The sequence below is a fragment of the Bombina bombina genome, chromosome 1 (assembly GCF_027579735.1).
Source record: "Bombina bombina isolate aBomBom1 chromosome 1, aBomBom1.pri, whole genome shotgun sequence".
Lineage (NCBI taxonomy): Eukaryota > Metazoa > Chordata > Amphibia > Anura > Bombinatoridae > Bombina > Bombina bombina.
Genome location: NC_069499.1, coordinates 1,058,347,596 through 1,058,365,910, shown reverse-complemented (window position 1 = coordinate 1,058,365,910; position 18,315 = coordinate 1,058,347,596). Strand labels below are relative to the sequence as shown.

Sequence of the window (18,315 nt, the reverse complement as noted above, 5' to 3'; positions counted from 1 at the left end):
CATTAGGTCCTTGGTGAAGTTTAATATCCGAGGGACTTAAATGAGCCTGGTTACATCCCTTTCTCATACAAACCAAGTACAAAGACTTTAACAAAAGAAGGCAAAACATATAAAACAGCAATTAATAATAACTGAGTAAATACAAATAAAAAAGAGAAATAAAAGTAAAAATAAAGACATTATTAAGCTCTTCACTTTGGCATTATCCAGTATGTGTTACCTATATGTTTGATATTAAATATAGTGTTAAGAGTGTGGTAGCCCATTCTAATAAAATACTTGAATGAAAAGGTTATGATCTAGGTTATGTCTGTATTTATATGCTTTGGTAGGGAGTTTCCCATTTGAATATCATGTCTTGAAAGAAGTTTAACTGACCTAATCTATACTAATAAAGTCTCTCCATTGATAAGTGTGTTTTCTACTTGAGTTGTCCATTCCTTTATAGTTGGTATGTGTGATGATTTCCAATACATAGGAATTAGCTGTTTAGCAATATTTGGAAAAGATGCCTTTTTGATTTTACATTTTATATTGTGTGACTGATTCAATAGTATAGTCTCAGTCAGGGTTGGGTTCTATTTGGGTATTAAGAATTATCTTAATGTTACTGAAGATCTGTTCCCAGTACTGCCCAACAAAGTCACAACTCCACCACAGATGTAGCATTGTCCCTTCTTCTGCACATCCTTTCCAACATTTACTATTTGCTGATTTGAAAATGTGTTTAAGCTTAACTGGCGTTAAATACCATTGCATAATAGTTTTTAGGTTAGTTTCTTCTGTTAAGTGTGATCAGTCCACGGGTCATCATTACTTCTGGGATATTACTCCTCCCCAACAGGAAGTGCAAGAGGATTCACCCAGCAGAGCTGAATATAGCTCCTCCCCTCTACGTCACTCCCAGTCATTCTCTTGCACCCAACGACTAGATAGGATGTGTGAGAGGACTATGGTGATTATACTTAGTTTTATATCTTCAATCAAGAGTTTGTTATTTTAAAATAGCACCGGAGTGTGTTATTACCTCTCTGGCAGAGTTTGAAGAAGAATCTACCAGAGTTTTGCTATGATTTTAGCCGGAGTAGTTAAGATCATATTGCTGTTCTCGGCCATCTGAGGAGTGAGGTAAACTTCAGATCAGGGGACAGCGGGCAGATGAATCTGCATAGAGGTATGTAGCAGCTTTTATTTTCTGACAATGGAATTGATAAGAAAATCCTGCCATACCGATATAATGTCATGTATGTATACTTTACACTTCAGTATTCTGGGGAATGGTACTTCACTAGAATTACACTGTAAGAAGTACATAAAGCTGTTTAATAACTAGAAATTATGTTTAACGTTTTTGCTGGAATGTAAAATCGTTTTCATTTGCTGAGGTACTGAGTGAATAAATGTTTGGGCACTATTTTTCCACTTGGCAGTTGCTTAATCTTTTTTCTGACAGTTTCTGTTCTCTCTCACTGCTGTGTGTGAGGGGGAGGGGCCGTTTTTTTGGCGCTTTTGCTACGCATCAGATATTTCAGTCAGCAGCTCATTGTACTTCCTGCATGATCCGGTTCATCTCTACAGAACTCAGGGGTCTTCAAAACTTATTTTGAGGGAGGTAATTTCTCTCAGCAGAGCTGTGAGAATTATAGTTAACTGAGATAAAAAACGTTTATTCTAAAAAAATTTTCCTGCTTTCAGAATTAGTTATCTTTGCTAATGGGATTAAACCTTTGCTAAAGTTGTGTGGTTTACAAGGATTGAGGCTATAACTGTTTCAATTTATTAATTTTCAACTGTCATAGATCTTCTGTGCTTCTTAAAGGCACAGTACGTTTTTAATAATATTCTAATTGAATTGTATTCCAAGTTGCAAGTTTATTTGCTAGTGTGTTAAACATGTCTGATTCAGAGGAAGATACCTGTGTCATTTGTTGCAATGCCAAAGTGGAGCCCAATAGAAATTTATGTACTAACTGTATTGATGCTACTTTAAATAAAAGTCAATCTGTACAAATTGAACAAATTTCACCAAACAACGAGGGGAGAGTTATGCCGACTAACTCGCCTCACGTGTCAGTACCTGCATCTCCCGCTCGGGAGGTGCGTGATATTATAGCGCCGAGTACATCTGGGCGGCCATTACAAATCACATTACAGGATATGGCTACTGTTATGACTGAAGTTTTGGCTAAATTACCAGAACTAAGAGGTAAGCGTGATCACTCTGGGGTGAGAACAGAGTGCGCTGATAATATTAGGGCCATGTCAGACACTGCGTCACAGGTGGCAGAACATGAGGACGGAGAACTTCATTCTGTGGGTGACGGTTCTGATCCAAACAGACTGGATTCAGATATTTCAAATTTTAAATTTAAGCTGGAAAACCTCCGTGTATTACTAGGGGAGGTGTTAGCGGCTCTGAATGATTGTAACACAGTTGCAATACCAGAGAAAATGTGTAGGTTGGATAAATATTTTGCGGTACCGGCGAGTACTGAGGTTTTTCCTATACCTAAGAGACTTACTGAAATTGTTACTAAGGAGTGGGATAGACCCGGTGTGCCGTTCTCACCCCCTCCGATATTTAGAAAAATGTTTCCAATAGACGCCACCACACGGGACTTATGGCAAACTGTTCCTAAGGTGGAGGGAGCAGTTTCTACTTTAGCTAAGCGTACCACTATCCCTGTGGAGGATAGCTGTGCTTTTTCAGATCCAATGGATAAAAAATTAGAGGGTTACCTTAAAAAAGTTTGTTCAACAAGGTTTTATATTGCAACCCCTTGCATGCATTGCGCCGATCACGGCTGCAGCGGCATTCTGGATTGAGTCTCTGGAAGAGAACATTAGTTCAGCTACTCTGGACGACATTACGGACAGGCTTAGAGTCCTTAAACTAGCTAATTCATTCATTTCGGAGGCCGTAGTACATTTAACTAAACTTACGGCGAAGAATTCAGGATTCGCCATTCAGGCACGCAGGGCGCTGTGGCTAAAATCCTGGTCAGCTGATGTTACTTCTAAGTCTAAATTGCTTAATATACCTTTCAAAGGGCAGACCTTATTCGGGCCCGGGTTGAAAGAGATTATCGCTGACATTACAGGAGGTAAAGGCCATGCCCTGCCTCAGGACAAAGCCAAAGTTAAGGCTAGACAGTCTAATTTTCGTTCCTTTTGTAATTTCAAAGCAGGAGCAGCATCAACTTCCTCTGCACCAAAACAGGAAGGAGCTGTTGCTCGCTACAGACAAGGCTGGAAACCTAACCAGTCCTGGAACAAGGGCAAGCAGGCCAGGAAACCGGCTGCTGCCCCTAAAACAGCATGAATTGAGGGCCCCCGATCCGGGATCGGATCTAGTGGGGGGCAGACTTTCTCTCTTCGCCCAGGCTTGGGCAAGAGATGTCCAGGATCCCTGGGCACTAGAGATAATATCTCAGGGATACCTTCTGGACTTCAAATACTCTCCTCCAAGAGAGAGATTTCATCTGTCAAGGTTGTCAACAATCCAGACAAAGAAAGAGGCGTTTCTACGCTGCGTACAAGAGCTCTTGTTAATGGGAGTAATCCATCCAGTTCCACGGTCGGAACAGGGACAGGGGTTTTACTCAAATCTGTTTGTGGTTCCCAAAAAAGAGGGAACTTTCAGACCAATCCTGGACTTAAAGATCCTAAACAAATTCCTAAGAGTTCCATCGTTCAAGATGGAGACTATTCGGACAATTTTACCTATGATCCAAGAGGGTCAGTACATGACCACTGTAGATTTAAAAGATGCTTACCTTCACATACCGATTCACAAAGATCATTACCGGTACCTAAGGTTTGCCTTCCTAGACAGGCATTACCAGTTTGTGGCTCTTCCATTCGGTTTGGCTACAGCTCCAAGAATCTTCACAAAGGTTCTGGGTGCTCTTCTGGCGGTACTAAGACCCCGGGGAATCTCGGTAGCTCCATACCTAGACGACATTCTGATACAAGCTTCAAGCTTTCAAACTGCCAAGTTTCATACAGAGTTAGTACTGGCATTTCTAAGGTCACATGGATGGAAGGTGAACGAAAAGAAAAGTTCACTCGTTCCACTCACAAGAGTTCCCTTCCTGGGGACTCTTATAGATTCTGTAGAAATGAAGATTTACCTGACAGAGGACAGGCTAACAAGACTTCAAAGTGCTTGCCGCACCCTTCATTCCATTCAACACCCGTCAGTGGCTCAATGCATGGAGGTAATCGGCTTAATGGTAGCGGCAATGGACATAGTACCCTTTGCACGCTTACACCTCAGACCACTGCAACTGTGCATGCTAAGTCAGTGGAATGGGGATTACTCAGACTTATCCCCTTCTCTGAATCTGGATCAAGAGACCAGAAATTCTCTTCTATGGTGGCTTTCTCGGCCACATCTGTCCAGGGGGATGCCATTCAGCAGACCAGACTGGACAATTGTAACAACAGACGCCAGCCTTCTAGGTTGGGGTGCCGTCTGGAATTCTCTGAAGGCTCAGGGACAATGGAGTCAGGAGGAGAGTCTCCTGCCAATAAACATTCTGGAATTGAGAGCAGTTCTCAATGCACTCCTGGCTTGGCCCCAGTTGACAACTCGGGGGTTCATCAGGTTTCAGTCGGACAACATCACGACCGTAGCTTACATCAACCATCAGGGAGGGACAAGAAGCTCCCTAGCTATTATGGAAGTTTCAAAGATAATTCGCTGGGCAGAGTCTCACTCTTGCCACCTGTCAGCAATCCACATCCCGGGAGTGGAGAACTGGGAAGCGGATTTCTTAAGTCGTCAGACTTTTCATCCGGGGGAGTGGGAACTTCATCCGGAGGTCTTTGCCCAAATACTTCGACGTTGGGGCAAACCAGAGATAGATCTCATGGCGTCTCGACAGAACGCCAAGCTTCCTCGTTACGGGTCCAGATCCAGGGATCCAGGAGCAGTCCTGATAGATGCCCTGACAGCACCTTGGGACTTCAGGATGGCTTACGTGTTTCCACCCTTCCCGATGCTTCCTCGATTGATTGCCAGAATCAAACAGGAGAGAGCATCAGTGATTCTAATAGCACCTGCATGGCCACGCAGGACTTGGTATGCAGACCTGGTGGACATGTCATCCTGTCCACCTTGGTCTCTACCTCTGAAACAGGACCTTCTGATTCAGGGTCCTTTCAAACATCAAAATCTAACTTCTCTGAAGCTGACTGCTTGGAAATTGAACGCTTGATTTTATCAAGACGTGGGTTTTCTGAGTCAGTTATTGATACCTTAATACAGGCTAGGAAACCTGTTACCAGAAAGATTTACCATAAGATATGGCGTAAATACCTATATTGGTGTGAATCCAAAGGTTACTCTTGGAGTAAGGTTAGGATTCCTAGGATATTGTCTTTTCTACAAGAAGGTTTAGAAAAGGGTTTATCTGCTAGTTCATTAAAGGGACAGATCTCAGCTCTGTCCATTCTGTTACACAAACGTCTGTCAGAAGTTCCTGACGTCCAGGCTTTTTGTCAGGCTTTGGCCAGGATTAAGCCTGTGTTTAAAACTGTTGCTCCACCATGGAGTTTAAACCTTGTTCTTAATGTTTTACAGGGTGTTCCGTTTGAACCCCTTCATTCCATTGATATAAAGTTGTTATCTTGGAAAGTTCTATTTTTAATGGCTATTTCCTCGGCTCGAAGAGTCTCTGAATTCATTCGGATAAGGTAGTTCTGCGTACTAAACCTGGGTTCTTACCTAAGGTAGTTACTAACAGGAATATCAATCAAGAGATTGTTGTTCCTTCTTTGTGCCCAAATCCTTCTTCGAAGAAGGAACGTCTACTGCACAACCTGGATGTAGTCCGTGCTCTAAAATTTTACTTACAGGCAACTAAGGAATTTCGACAAACGTCTTCTCTGTTTGTCGTTTACTCTGGTCAGAGGAGAGGTCAAAAAGCTTCTGCTACCTCTTTCTTTTTGGCTTCGTAGCATAATTCGTTTAGCTTATGAGACTGCTGGACAGCAGCCTCCTGAAAGAATTACAGCTCATTCTACTAGAGCTGTGGCTTCCACTTGGGCCTTCAAGAATGAGGCCTCTGTTGAACAGATTTGCAAGGCTGCAACTTGGTCTTCGCTTCATACTTTTTCCAAATTTTACAAATTTGACACTTTTGCTTCATCGGAGGCTATTTTTGGGAGAAAGGTTCTTCAGGCAGTGGTTCCTTCTGTATAAAGAGCCTGCCTATCCCTCCCGTCATCCGTGTACTTTTGCTTTGGTATCCCAGAAGTAATGATGACCCGTGGACTGATCACACTTAACAGAAGAAAACATAATTTATGCTTACCTGATAAATTCCTTTCTTCTGTAGTGTGATCAGTCCACAGCCCGCCCTGTTTTTAAGGCAGGTAAATATTTTTTAATTTATTCTCCAGTCACCACTTCACCCTTGGCTTCTCCTTTCTCGTTGGTCCTTGGTCGAATGACTGGGAGTGACGTAGAGGGGAGGAGCTATATGCAGCTCTGCTGGGTGAATCCTCTTGCACTTCCTGTTGGGGAGGAGTAATATCCCAGAAGTAATGATGACCCGTGGACTGATCACACTACAGAAGAAAGGAATTTATCAGGTAAGCATAAATTATGTTTTCTAATGCTGAGGTGGAGTGTGCTGAATGGCCTGTGACATTGAATCTGCAGTGCCATTGTTTTACAGGTGTGTTGTAGCCTAATTATTTTTCCCAACGTTTTACATAATGCAGTAGTAAGGGAATGTGCATTTTCTGTTTGAACTTTTGTGCATCTTATCTGCTACTGTGCTCATGACATGAAGAGGTCATCATGCAAATTGCTGCCTGTGAGCAAGTGACGCAATTCCCCTGTACTGCAAGTCAAATTGTTGTGATGGTGGGCGGCACTCATAGAGCTACATGGGATATCCGGGGAAGTTGCCACACACATTTGTGGCATCACAAAGGGTTTGGGACCACAATGTCACAGGTAGGTAAGGGAGCTCGATGGAGGATTGCTGTTCGAATCCCTCAATCTCAGCTCCCTTACTAGCTTCAGATATCCAAGACCTCTCATTTGATAGAGAATCGTCCTCTTTCAAATGATGGTGGTCTTGGAAAGCCACAACTAAACAGATCTTTTAATTTTTAAAATAAAAACAAAATACCTATGGTTTTGATTGGGAATTGGTCATTAATATAAACGTTATGCCTAGACACACCTAATAAAACATTTGTATTTTATATTGGACCAGTCCCTCTCTTAAAAAATTATATATAGAATGCATTTTGTCTGTATAGCCAGGTGATCACCTTGCAATAAAAAAGTGCTTTTATTTCTGTACTTCACAAAGGGACCTCTTCAGTCTCTCTTTTTATAACCCCAAAAACACTTATTGGCCCCTTTTTTCACTTGTGGCTACCCTTGATGACAATTTAGTAAGGTGATTTTTTTTATTTTTTTGCTACAGCTCACATGCAATGAAATATAAATAATGGTATATTCTGAATCTGTTGGGCCTGCTGAAAAAATATATAATTTTGTGTTACTCACAGAACTTTGAATTACAAGTGTTTAATTGTAAGTAGTGGGGGCTCAAAATTGGCTTAGCACAGGGGTGTCAAAAAGGCTTGGCAGCGAAAGCGTAAAGTAAAAATCAAAATCCTATGTCTTCAGGACTAATATAAGAACATCTCTAGTTTTCAAGGGAAACCCAAACAATTTATTTTAAGATTCAGACAGAGCATACCATTTTAAAAAAAGATTCCAATGTTCCCATGGTATTCTTTGGTATCTGGAGCACTGCATAGCAGGAAATCGTGCTGCCATCTTTTGCAGATGGATATCATTCTGACAACCTTCATGAGTTTACATCCCTGCAATGTAACAAGATACAAAGAGAACAAGTTTTGTAATAGTAGCAAATTAGAAAGTTGTTTGAAATTCCTTGCTCTATCCTTTTCAATCCATAGTTGGATATTTAGAGTTACATTTTCGATGTTCTTTACATTAACCTCTTAAACCATTGTGGCATGTGTATATATACGTTATGCGGTACTATGCTAATCGTATCATACAACTTGTATGTACAACGCCGCTGTAGGAAGCTCCAGCAGTCTCGACTTGTTACAGCTGAGAGCTGGAGTTCCTGAGCTCATGGCATCAGCCAGCATATGGAACCAGAGCACAATCGGTGCTCCGGTTCCATATGAAGTAAGATGCCAGATCGTTAGACAGTGACACTGTGTATATCACCGTATGTAACGATCATCTGCTGGTGCCGGCGGGAGTTGTGGGAGGGAATCCAGTTGGGCGGTCCAGCAGTGGAGGGGGGGGAGGGAGTGTGTTGGCCCTACACTACAAAAAAATAAAGGGGTGGGGAGCTACACTACAGAAAAAATGTGGGTGCTCCCTAACTAATGATCCGGAGGGAGGGGGGGAATTGGGGGACCACTACACTACGGAATTATTTTAAAAAATAAATAAATAAATAAATAAAAAGCTTTTTATAGGTACTGGCAGTACCTAAGATGGCAGACACTAGTTAGAGAGAGAGGAGGGTTTGAGAGTTGTTTGGGAGGGATCAGAGAGGTTGGAGGGTAAATTTAATAAAAAAAAAATGCCTTAAAGGGACAATCAACACCAAAATATTTGTTATTTTAATAGATAGATAATACCTTAACTATTCCCCAGTTTTGCATGACTAACATAGTTATAATTATACACGTTTTACCTCTGTAATTACCTTGTATCTAAGCCTCGGCAGACTGCCCCCTTATTTCAGTTCTTTTGACAGACTTGCATTTTAGTCAGAACTGTCTCCATGGTAAATTCAAGTGTATGAGCTCAATGTTATCTATATGAAACACATTAACTAATGCCCTCTAGTGGGGAAAAACTATCAATATGCATTTAGATTAGAGGCGGCCTTCAAGGTCTAAGAAATTAGCATATGAACCTCCTAGGTTTAGCTTTCAACTAAGAATACCAAGGGAACAAAGCAAAATTGGTGATAAAAGTAAATTGATAAGTTGTTTAAAATTACATGCCCTATTTGAAACATGACCGTTTTTTTATTTGGACTTGACTGTCCCTTTAAATCTTCATATTGGCAGAGTGTTTGCCAGTACCTAAGATGGTGGTGACCAGTGGGGGTGTGGAGGGGGCGTTTGAGGGAGGGAAGACAGCTGTTTAGGTGGAATCAGGTAGGGATTAGGGGGTTGGAAGTGTCAGGTGGGAGGGTAATCTCTACACTTTAAAGCTAAAATTAACCTTACAAACCTGATTAACCCCATCTATTCTGGGAATAATAGAAGTGTGGTGCACAGCTGCAATTAGCTGCCTTCTAATTACTAAAACGCAATGGCAAAGCTATGTATGTCTAATATTTCTGAACAAAATGGATCACAGAGAAGCTTTTACACTCGACACAAGCATTTAACGGGTCATATACCTGTTATAGGCAGACAATGGAAATGGACAATACTGTTTTATCCAGTTCACTATATGATGCTGAATCTAGGAAGGAGCTATTCAGGCGTGTTTTCTCTGCTGGGAAGCATGAGGGGTTTATCCCCAGAATGGATACTTTGTTTAAATCATTGGAAAATTTTTTAGTGTCAGAGCTCAGGCTCACATGGGACATTGATGCATTTGAACATTATGTGAACCTTAACAGAATACCCAGAGGTCTCAGATTAAACAAGTACCCTACTTTTGAGGTTGAGGACCCTGATGCAATACTTGAATGGAACAAAGTTCTTACAGAATGCTCTATAAAACTTATGGGGATTGTTATGCGATGCAAACAGAAACAGAGTTAATCTTAAGGATCATATCAGTGAAATTGAACATAAATAGAAGGAATTTGAGACACATTAAAAAAGTGTATTTAAAAAAACAAAACAAAAAAAACATGCAGGGGCATGTGGATAAGTTGGATTCTATCCTTGCAGAAAGGAAGGTTATTAAATTCAGCAGGGATAGGCTGGTCTATATGAGTGTGTGTGTTTATTATATGTATCCTAATTTTCATCAGACTAATCATGGTTTCAGATTCAATAAGAAGAATAAACCTAATAAAAAGAAGAATGAAAGTGGAGCACAGGATGTTATTCCTAAACCTATTCTTAAACACAAAGAATAAGAAAGTGGTGTTCACTTCCACAGAAGCTGATAACTGATCCAGATTCAACAAAATCCTCGGATTCATCTTCTCTATCTCCTAATTCTTCAGTTTCTTCTATCTCTTCTGTTTCCTCTCATTCTCTGCAGGTCACCTCCGCGGATGATACAGAGGGAGAAGAACCAGCTACACAGTCCAAAAGTGGAAAGAAAGATCAGAAAGTCCCTTTAGAAGAATCTGTAGAACAAAAAGGAAAAAGAAGAAAAATAACATTTTAAGAAAACTGGGGACTTTGTCTTTAAATGTAGTGAACCTTTCTAGCCACAGTTTAAGTGAAAGTCAAATTGATGTACTTGGTAGGGGTCTAGGATTTGCTCCATCCAGAAATGTTTCCCCATTCACAACTTTATTAGACATCAATAGGTTTGTTAGGAGGTTAACACTTAAACTAATTTTTACGATTAACCATCAATCACAATTAGATGACATTCCTGATGTGCTGACTTCAAATAAGGGATGTGAAAAATGTATCATTTAATGATGCATGTGCACTTAACACTCTATTTGTATTGAGTGAAGGGAGCGATACCTTACTTGAAGATGTCAAACCAAAGAAGCCCAAAAGGGTTAAATCGGATTTTTACCCAATTCAATTTAGAGGGCAATCTCTTAACTTATTCCAAAAGAGTGTGGAAAGAGAAATTCTGCAGTTGGCAGATTAAATGATCAGAATAAAAGATACATTCCCAATTTGGACACTGCTGAAAAATTGGCGTTGGAACATCTGCAGAATGACAATATTGTCATTAGAAACTCTGATAAGGGAGGCAATATTGTTGTCTTGGACAAGGTTAATTATTTTGCGGAGGCACAATGCCAATTACAGGACTGTAATGTGTGTATGCCCCTATCAGGCAACCCCACTAATGCATTTAAAAAGGAACTTATCAGCATTTTGGATAATGGGGTTGGTATAGGAGTACTGAGTCAAGAAGATAAACATCTGGTCCCTGGCCACCCAGTTGAGCCTTTGTTCCATCACTTGCCTAAGATCCATAAGGATCTAGTGAATCCCCCGGTAAGACCCATCGTTTCGGGCATAGGCTCCCTTCTGGAGCCTCTGTCTGGATGGATGCGATATTGCAACCTTTGGTTAAAGGTCTTTTCATCTATCTGAGGGATTCCCATCATTTGTTGGAATGCCTGGATGGGGTGGTGTGGCGTGAGGGGCACAGCTGGGTGGTTATTGATGTTTGTATCTTTATACACGGTTATCCCTCATTCCTTGGGTATTTTATCAGTGAAGTACTTTTTGAAAAAACTCACTATGAGATTGATGCAGTGGAGTATATCTGTTCTGTCCTTGAGTTCCTCCTTACCCACAATTTTTTCCTTTTTGACGTCAAATATGCTCCATCTTTTGCGAACTTATATGTTGGCTTCTGGGAACTCAAATATATTTTTGATCAGAATAACCCTTTTGTTGATGGGATCCTATTTTACAAGAGGTTCATTGATTATTTAATTTTCATATTCAGTGGGCCACTAGGTGATGAGGGTTTTGATAATTTTTTGAGCTATGTAAAACAGAATGACATGCAACTTGATTTTGTGGGAATTTGGAATGCTGTACAAGTTGACTTTCTGGATGTGGCGCTGCAAGGAGATGTGGGAATCAAAAAATAAATTCAGAAACATATCGCAAGCCCACCGCAGGCAACACTATTTTGCATGCCAGCACCACCTTCGTGCCATACCCAGTGGTCAATTTATCAGATTAAGGAGGAACACTAAGGATACACAAGTTTATCTGCGTCAGTCAATGGATCTATGTGAAAGACTTGAAGCCAGGGGGTATGATAGACACAAATTGCTGCTGGCCAGGATGGAAATTAGCTGCTATCATGAGCAAATGCAGACAATGAGCAATACAAATGAAGGTGTGAAACAAGGTGATATTTTATTTACCACGAGTACACCAATCAATTTCCTGAAATTGTCAGGATTCTAAAGCTGAATTTGTCTGTCTTGGCTAATGATGAAGTTCAAAAGGATACCATAGGTCATTGTAAATTTGTGTCTAAGAAGCCTGTGACCCTAGCAACCAGATTAGCACCTAGCCTAGTACAGAAAACTAGAATAGATAACACTTGGTTGACCACAAAGTGCAACTTTAAATGTGGGGCCAGGGGGTGCTTGTCTTGTGGTATGGTAGATATGACCAAAGAATTTAGATCTACAGTAGATAACTCCCTCTATACTATAGAATTGTATGCCAATTGTAAAAGATTTGTGGTGTATCTGTTGGAGTGCTTGATTTGCCAGTGTCAGTATGTTGGGAAAACTACTAAGCAGATGGGCACTAGGGCCCGTCAACATTTTAATGATGTGATGAATTAGCCCAGCTCTTTAATGGATTACAGTTTACAAATGTTGGTAAGTTTTCAATTAAGGCAATTGATGTGGCAACAATGCCAATCAGGAGGAAACTAATCCAAAATCCTGGATAAAAGAAAGAGTTATACTGGATATTATATGGATATATATACTGGAAAACAAGAATTCCTAGTGGAATGAACAAAGAATGGGACATTTAGCTATTTTGTATAAAGCATTATCTCCTATTTTATGAGTATAGGAGGTTAAAGGCAGTGTAATACAGTATAAATATATAATAGGGGTATGTTTTGTTCACACTAACTTCAATATCAACAGTTTACACAACATTTGGCCTTCAATTATAGGATTGCATGGTATTTTATGGGTTAAATACAACTATAGCTATGTCTTTGAATTTTGTCTATTTAAAGAATTTGCAACCTAAAAACATTCTCGCATTGTCATCTCTTTCCATTATATCAGTAATTTCTAAGTATGTCAACAATAAATCATCTGTAGAATTTAACTAGTATTCTTTTTATTATATATAAATAAAAAAACTTTCTACATTTTAGTGAACTGGATGAATATATTTAATTTTATTTATGCAGATAGTGTACATAACTTTGAGATTATATATATATATATATATATATATATATATATATATATATATATATATATATATATATATATATATATCTATCTCCTTTCTCATTATGCCCCTTGCTTTCTATGAGTATGGGCACACTATATATAAGGATATCTGTGTACACTGTCTATGATTAAGAGCCACTAGGGGGCACAAAACGCGTCAGACTGCCTACTCTGTTCCATTTGTCTGCCTTGTTATGTGCCTGCTACTTTTGGTACGTGTTTCAAATAAATTTTGACCTATTTTGAATGACCCGTTGTGCTTCCAGTGTGACCTCATCATTAGCATCATTCCAGTGCGACCAGCATTTCCATCAGGACGCCGGCTGTTGCGGCTAGTTACTCACTTTGCAAGCTTTTACACTCATTTATGTCTTGATTCAAAAACTGTTTGTAAATAATTTCAGTGAAAAAGTTTTTGAAAAAGATAACGTTTTTTTCTTTATATGAGCGCATTTGGCGGTGAAATGGTGGCATGAAATATACCAAAATGTGCCTAGATCAATACCTTGGGTTGTCTAATTTAAAATAAAAATATATATGCACACACACACACACGTAAAGAACCAAGGCAAAAATGCTAAAAATTCACCGGTATATTGGGCAAGTTCTTCTCTGAAAGTCCCGTTGGTGAAGGGGTTTGTGTTAAAGGATCATTACGGTCAAAATTATATTCAAAGATGTAATTCATCTTTGAACATTTCAAACGCATTTTCAATATACATGTATTGTATTACTTACTATTATCACTGTTTTAGTGTTAACATTTGTTCTCTGTGAAGATTAGTTAGATCTTCTCAATACACCAGTATTTTAAATATAGCAGCTGCTCAGGGAGCCAGTGGGGCTTGTATCATGTCAGCAATTAACAAACTGAGTCAGATGATACAAGCACCTTAGGTTCACTGAGCAATTGCTGTGTTTAAAATGCTGGTGTTCAGTGCATACTTAAGTACACTTTTGAAACAGCTAAAGGTTTTATTAGAAACGGTTTTTGCTAATACATTTATATTACAAACATGCTTCTATTTAAAACCAAAATGCATCCATGTAGGTTCCAATTTTGGCTGGAATGTCCCTTTTTAAGGCCTTTCTAGTGAAATATATGAATAGCATTGGCTTTGTTTCAGAATGATTCTTTAGCACTAATACTCCAGTGATGTATGATTTATTGTCTATTTCAGTTTCTTCTAACATGGCAAACCCCAAAGAGAAAACCCCAATGTGTCTTGTGAATGAGTTAGCCCGTTACAACAAAATCCAGCCAGAGTATAAGCTCCTAAGTGAACAAGGCCCGGCACATTCAAAGGTAAGCAGTAACCTTTTTCAGTAAGTTGTTTGTAACATCACGTTTTATTTTCTTGAATGAAGTATTAAGAAAGGTTCTTATTACTATTCTGTGTATGGAGTGATACATTTAGTACTTTTGACTTGTACCTGTTTATACAAATGTAAAACCTTTTTAAACTGCCTCCAGTAACTGCAAACTGTACAATATATTAATTTAATCTTGCCTTGATCGACATTTGATACATGCTTTATACCCTTAAAGAAATAGACGAAATGCAATACTGTATACGAATGAACATTGTCTCTACTTTTCAGAAACAGTTTTTTAATAACCACTCTTTGTTACAACCTTCTAGACAGTGTGTGAAAAAGCAATTCAAGTGATCGTAAACTTTACGTTTTTTTAAAATCGGGTCCGGAATATAACCAAACTATATTATATCGCCACCATGAAAGAAATTAATTTATCAGGCAAGTTCTTACATAAATTATGTTTTCTTTAATATAGGTGGCGAGAGTCTCATAAGCTTGTTACTGATGGGATATAATACCCAAGATGTGGAAGTCCACGAGTAACAATAAAGGGAAGGATAAAATAAAAACGGCTATTTCCGCTGAGAAATTAAATCCAAAAAATAATTGTTTCTTTAAAATTCAAAAAACTTAAATCATAGGCACTAGAATCAGACAGCTGCTTGAAGAACCTTTTTACTGAAAGCTGCTTCCGAAGAAGCAAAAAACATAAAAATGGTAAAATTGTAGTCATGCTTCTTCACCTCCTAGGGAGGCAAAATGAGGTGGGAGGTATATTTATAGGCATTTGAGGTTTGGGATACTTTGCCTCCTCTTGGTAGGAATGTGTATCCCATCAGTAACAAGCTCGTGGACTCTCGCCACCTATATGGAAAAAAAGTAAGTTACAGTGCATCTTTATTAGAAGCGATCAATTAAAATCGCTTATATTCCAGACCTGATTTTAAAACATGTCAAGTTTACCATCACTTTTAAACACCTCCTTGATTTATTTTTTTGTTAATTGTGCTTGTCCCACGCTTCCTAGGAGGCCAAAACTTCTTTAACATGAGTATTAACGCCTTGTGCCATATGGACATAAAGTACTTCATCACACAGTACTTTCCCCAGCATACTGTACAAACTGATCGTGCTCCCTTACCATATTAAGGCAGATCGCTGATCGTCACAGTGAGTGACACTCTGTAACAAAGTTACGTTGGTGTCGAGTGGGCAGGGGAAAAGGAGGGATGGGGCCCTACACTACAGAAAAATATATAAAATGAATTATTTAAAAGGGAAAAAAATATATACATCATAATTTCTTTTGTTAAGTGTGATCAGTCCACGGGTCATCATTACTTCTGGGATATTACTCCTCCCCAACAGGAAGTGCAAGAGGATTCACCCAGCAGAGCTGCATATAGCTCCTCCCCTCTACGTCACTCCCAGTCATTCTCTTGCACCCAACGACTAGATAGGATGTGTGAGAGGACTATGGTGATTATACTTAGTTTTATATCTTCAATCAAAAGTTTGTTATTTTAAAATAGCACCGGAGTGTGTTATTACCTCTCTGGCAGAGTTTGAAGAAGAATCTACCAGAGTTTTGCTATGATTTTAGCCGGAGTAGTTAAGATCATATTGCTGTTCTCGGCCATCTGAGGAGTGAGGTAAACTTCAGATCAGGGGACAGCGGGCAGATGAATCTGCATAGAGGTATGTAGCAGTTTTTATTTTCTGACAATGGAATTGATGAGAAAATCCTGCCATACCGATATAATGTCATGTATGTATACTTTACACTTCAGTATTCTGGGGAATGGTACTTCACTAGAATTACACTGTAAGAAATACATAAAGCTGTTTAATAACTAGAGATTATGTTTAACGTTTTTGCTGGAATGTAAAATCGTTTTCATTTGCTGAGGTACTGTGTGAATAAATGTTTGGGCACTATTTTTCCACTTGGCAGTTGCTTAATCTGTTTTTCTGACAGTTTCTGTTCTCCCTCACTGCTGTGTGTGAGGGGGAGGGGCCGTTTTTTGGCGCTTTTTCTATGCATCAAATATTTCAGTCAGCAACTCGTATTCCCTGCATGATCCGGTTCATCTCTACAGAGCTCAGGGGTCTTCAAAACTTATTTTGAGGGAGGTAATTTCTCTCAGAGCTGTGAGAATTATAGTTTGACTGAGATAAAAAACGTTTATTCTGTAATTTGTTTCCTGCTTTCAGAATTTGTTATCTTTGCTAATGGGATTAAACCTTTGCTAAAGTTGTGTTGTTTACAAGGATTGAGGCTATAACTGTTTCAATTTATTAATTTTCAACTGTCATAGATCTTCTGTGCTTCTTAAAGGCACAGTACATTTTAATATTATTCTAATTGAATTGTATTTCCAAGTTGCAAGTTTATTTGCTAGTGTGTTAAACATGTCTGATTCAGAGGATGATACCTGTGTCATTTGTTGCAATGCCAAAGTGGAGCCCAATAGAAATTTATGTACTAACTGTATTGATGCTACTTTAAATAAAAGTCAATCTGTACAAATTGAACAAATTTCACCAAACAACGAGGGGAGAGTTATGCCGACTAACTCGCCTCACGTGTCAGTACCTACATCTCCCGCTCAGAGGGAGGTGCGTGATATTGTAGCGCCGAGTACATCTGGGCGGCCATTACAAATCACATTACAGGATATGGCTACTGTTATGACTGAGGTTTTGGCTAAATTACCAGAACTAAGAGGTAAGCGTGATCACTCTGGGGTGAGAACAGAGTGCGCTGATAATATTAGGGCCATGTCAGACACTGCGTCACAGGTGGCAGAACATGAGGACGGAGAACTTCATTCTGTGGGTGACGGTTCTGATCCAAACAGACTGGATTCAGATATTTCAAATTTTAAATTTAAGCTGGAAAACCTCCGTGTATTACTAGGGGAGGTGTTAGCGGCTCTGTATGATTGTAACACAGTTGCAATACCAGAGAAAATGTGTAGGTTGGATAAATATTTTGCGGTACCGACGAGTACTGAGGTTTTTCCTATACCTAAGAGACTTACTGAAATTGTTACTAAGGAGTGGGATAGACCCGGTGTGCCGTTCTCACCCCCTCCGATATTTAGAAAAATGTTTCCAATAGACGCCACCACAAGGGACTTATGGCAAACGGTCCCTAAGGTGGAGGGAGCAGTTTCTACCTTAGCTAAGCGTACCACTATCCCGGTGGAGGATAGCTGTGCTTTTTCAGATCCAATGGATAAAAAGTTAGAGGGTTACCTTAAGAAAATGTTTGTTCAACAAGGTTTTATATTGCAACCCCTTGCATGCATTGCGCCGATCACGGCTGCAGCGGCATTCTGGATTGAGTCTCTGGAAGAGAACATTGGTTCAGCTACTCTGGACGACATTACGGACAGGCTTAGAGTCCTTAAACTAGCTAATTCATTCATTTCGGAGGCCGTAGTACATCTTACTAAACTTACGGCGAAGAATTCAGGATTCGCCATTCAGGCACGCAGGGCGCTGTGGCTAAAATCCTGGTCAGCTGATGTTACTTCTAAGTCTAAATTGCTTAATATACCTTTCAAAGGGCAGACCTTATTCGGGCCCGGGTTGAAAGAGATTATCGCTGACATTACAGGAGGTAAAGGCCATGCCCTGCCTCAGGACAAAGCCAAAGCCAAGACTAGACAGTCTAATTTTCGTTCCTTTCGTAATTTCAAAGCAGGAGCAGCATCAACTTCCTCTGCACCAAAACAGGAAGGAGCTGTTGCTCGCTACAGACAAGGCTGGAAACCTAACCAGTCCTGGAACAAGGGCAAGCAGACTAGGAAACCTGCTGCTGCCCCTAAAACAGCATGAATTGAGG

The 18,315-nt window shown here is 39.7% G+C and overlaps 1 protein-coding gene across 1 annotated transcript in view; it reads left to right on the top strand.

The window, feature by feature from the left end:
- Positions 1 to 18,315, top strand: part of STAU1 (staufen double-stranded RNA binding protein 1) — a 197,960-nt gene that overhangs the window by 32,045 nt on the left and 147,600 nt on the right. The window contains exon 3 of the mRNA XM_053716921.1: positions 14,324 to 14,448. Coding sequence (XP_053572896.1) covers positions 14,324 to 14,448 — 125 coding nt within the window. The remainder of the gene's footprint in view (positions 1 to 14,323; positions 14,449 to 18,315) is intronic.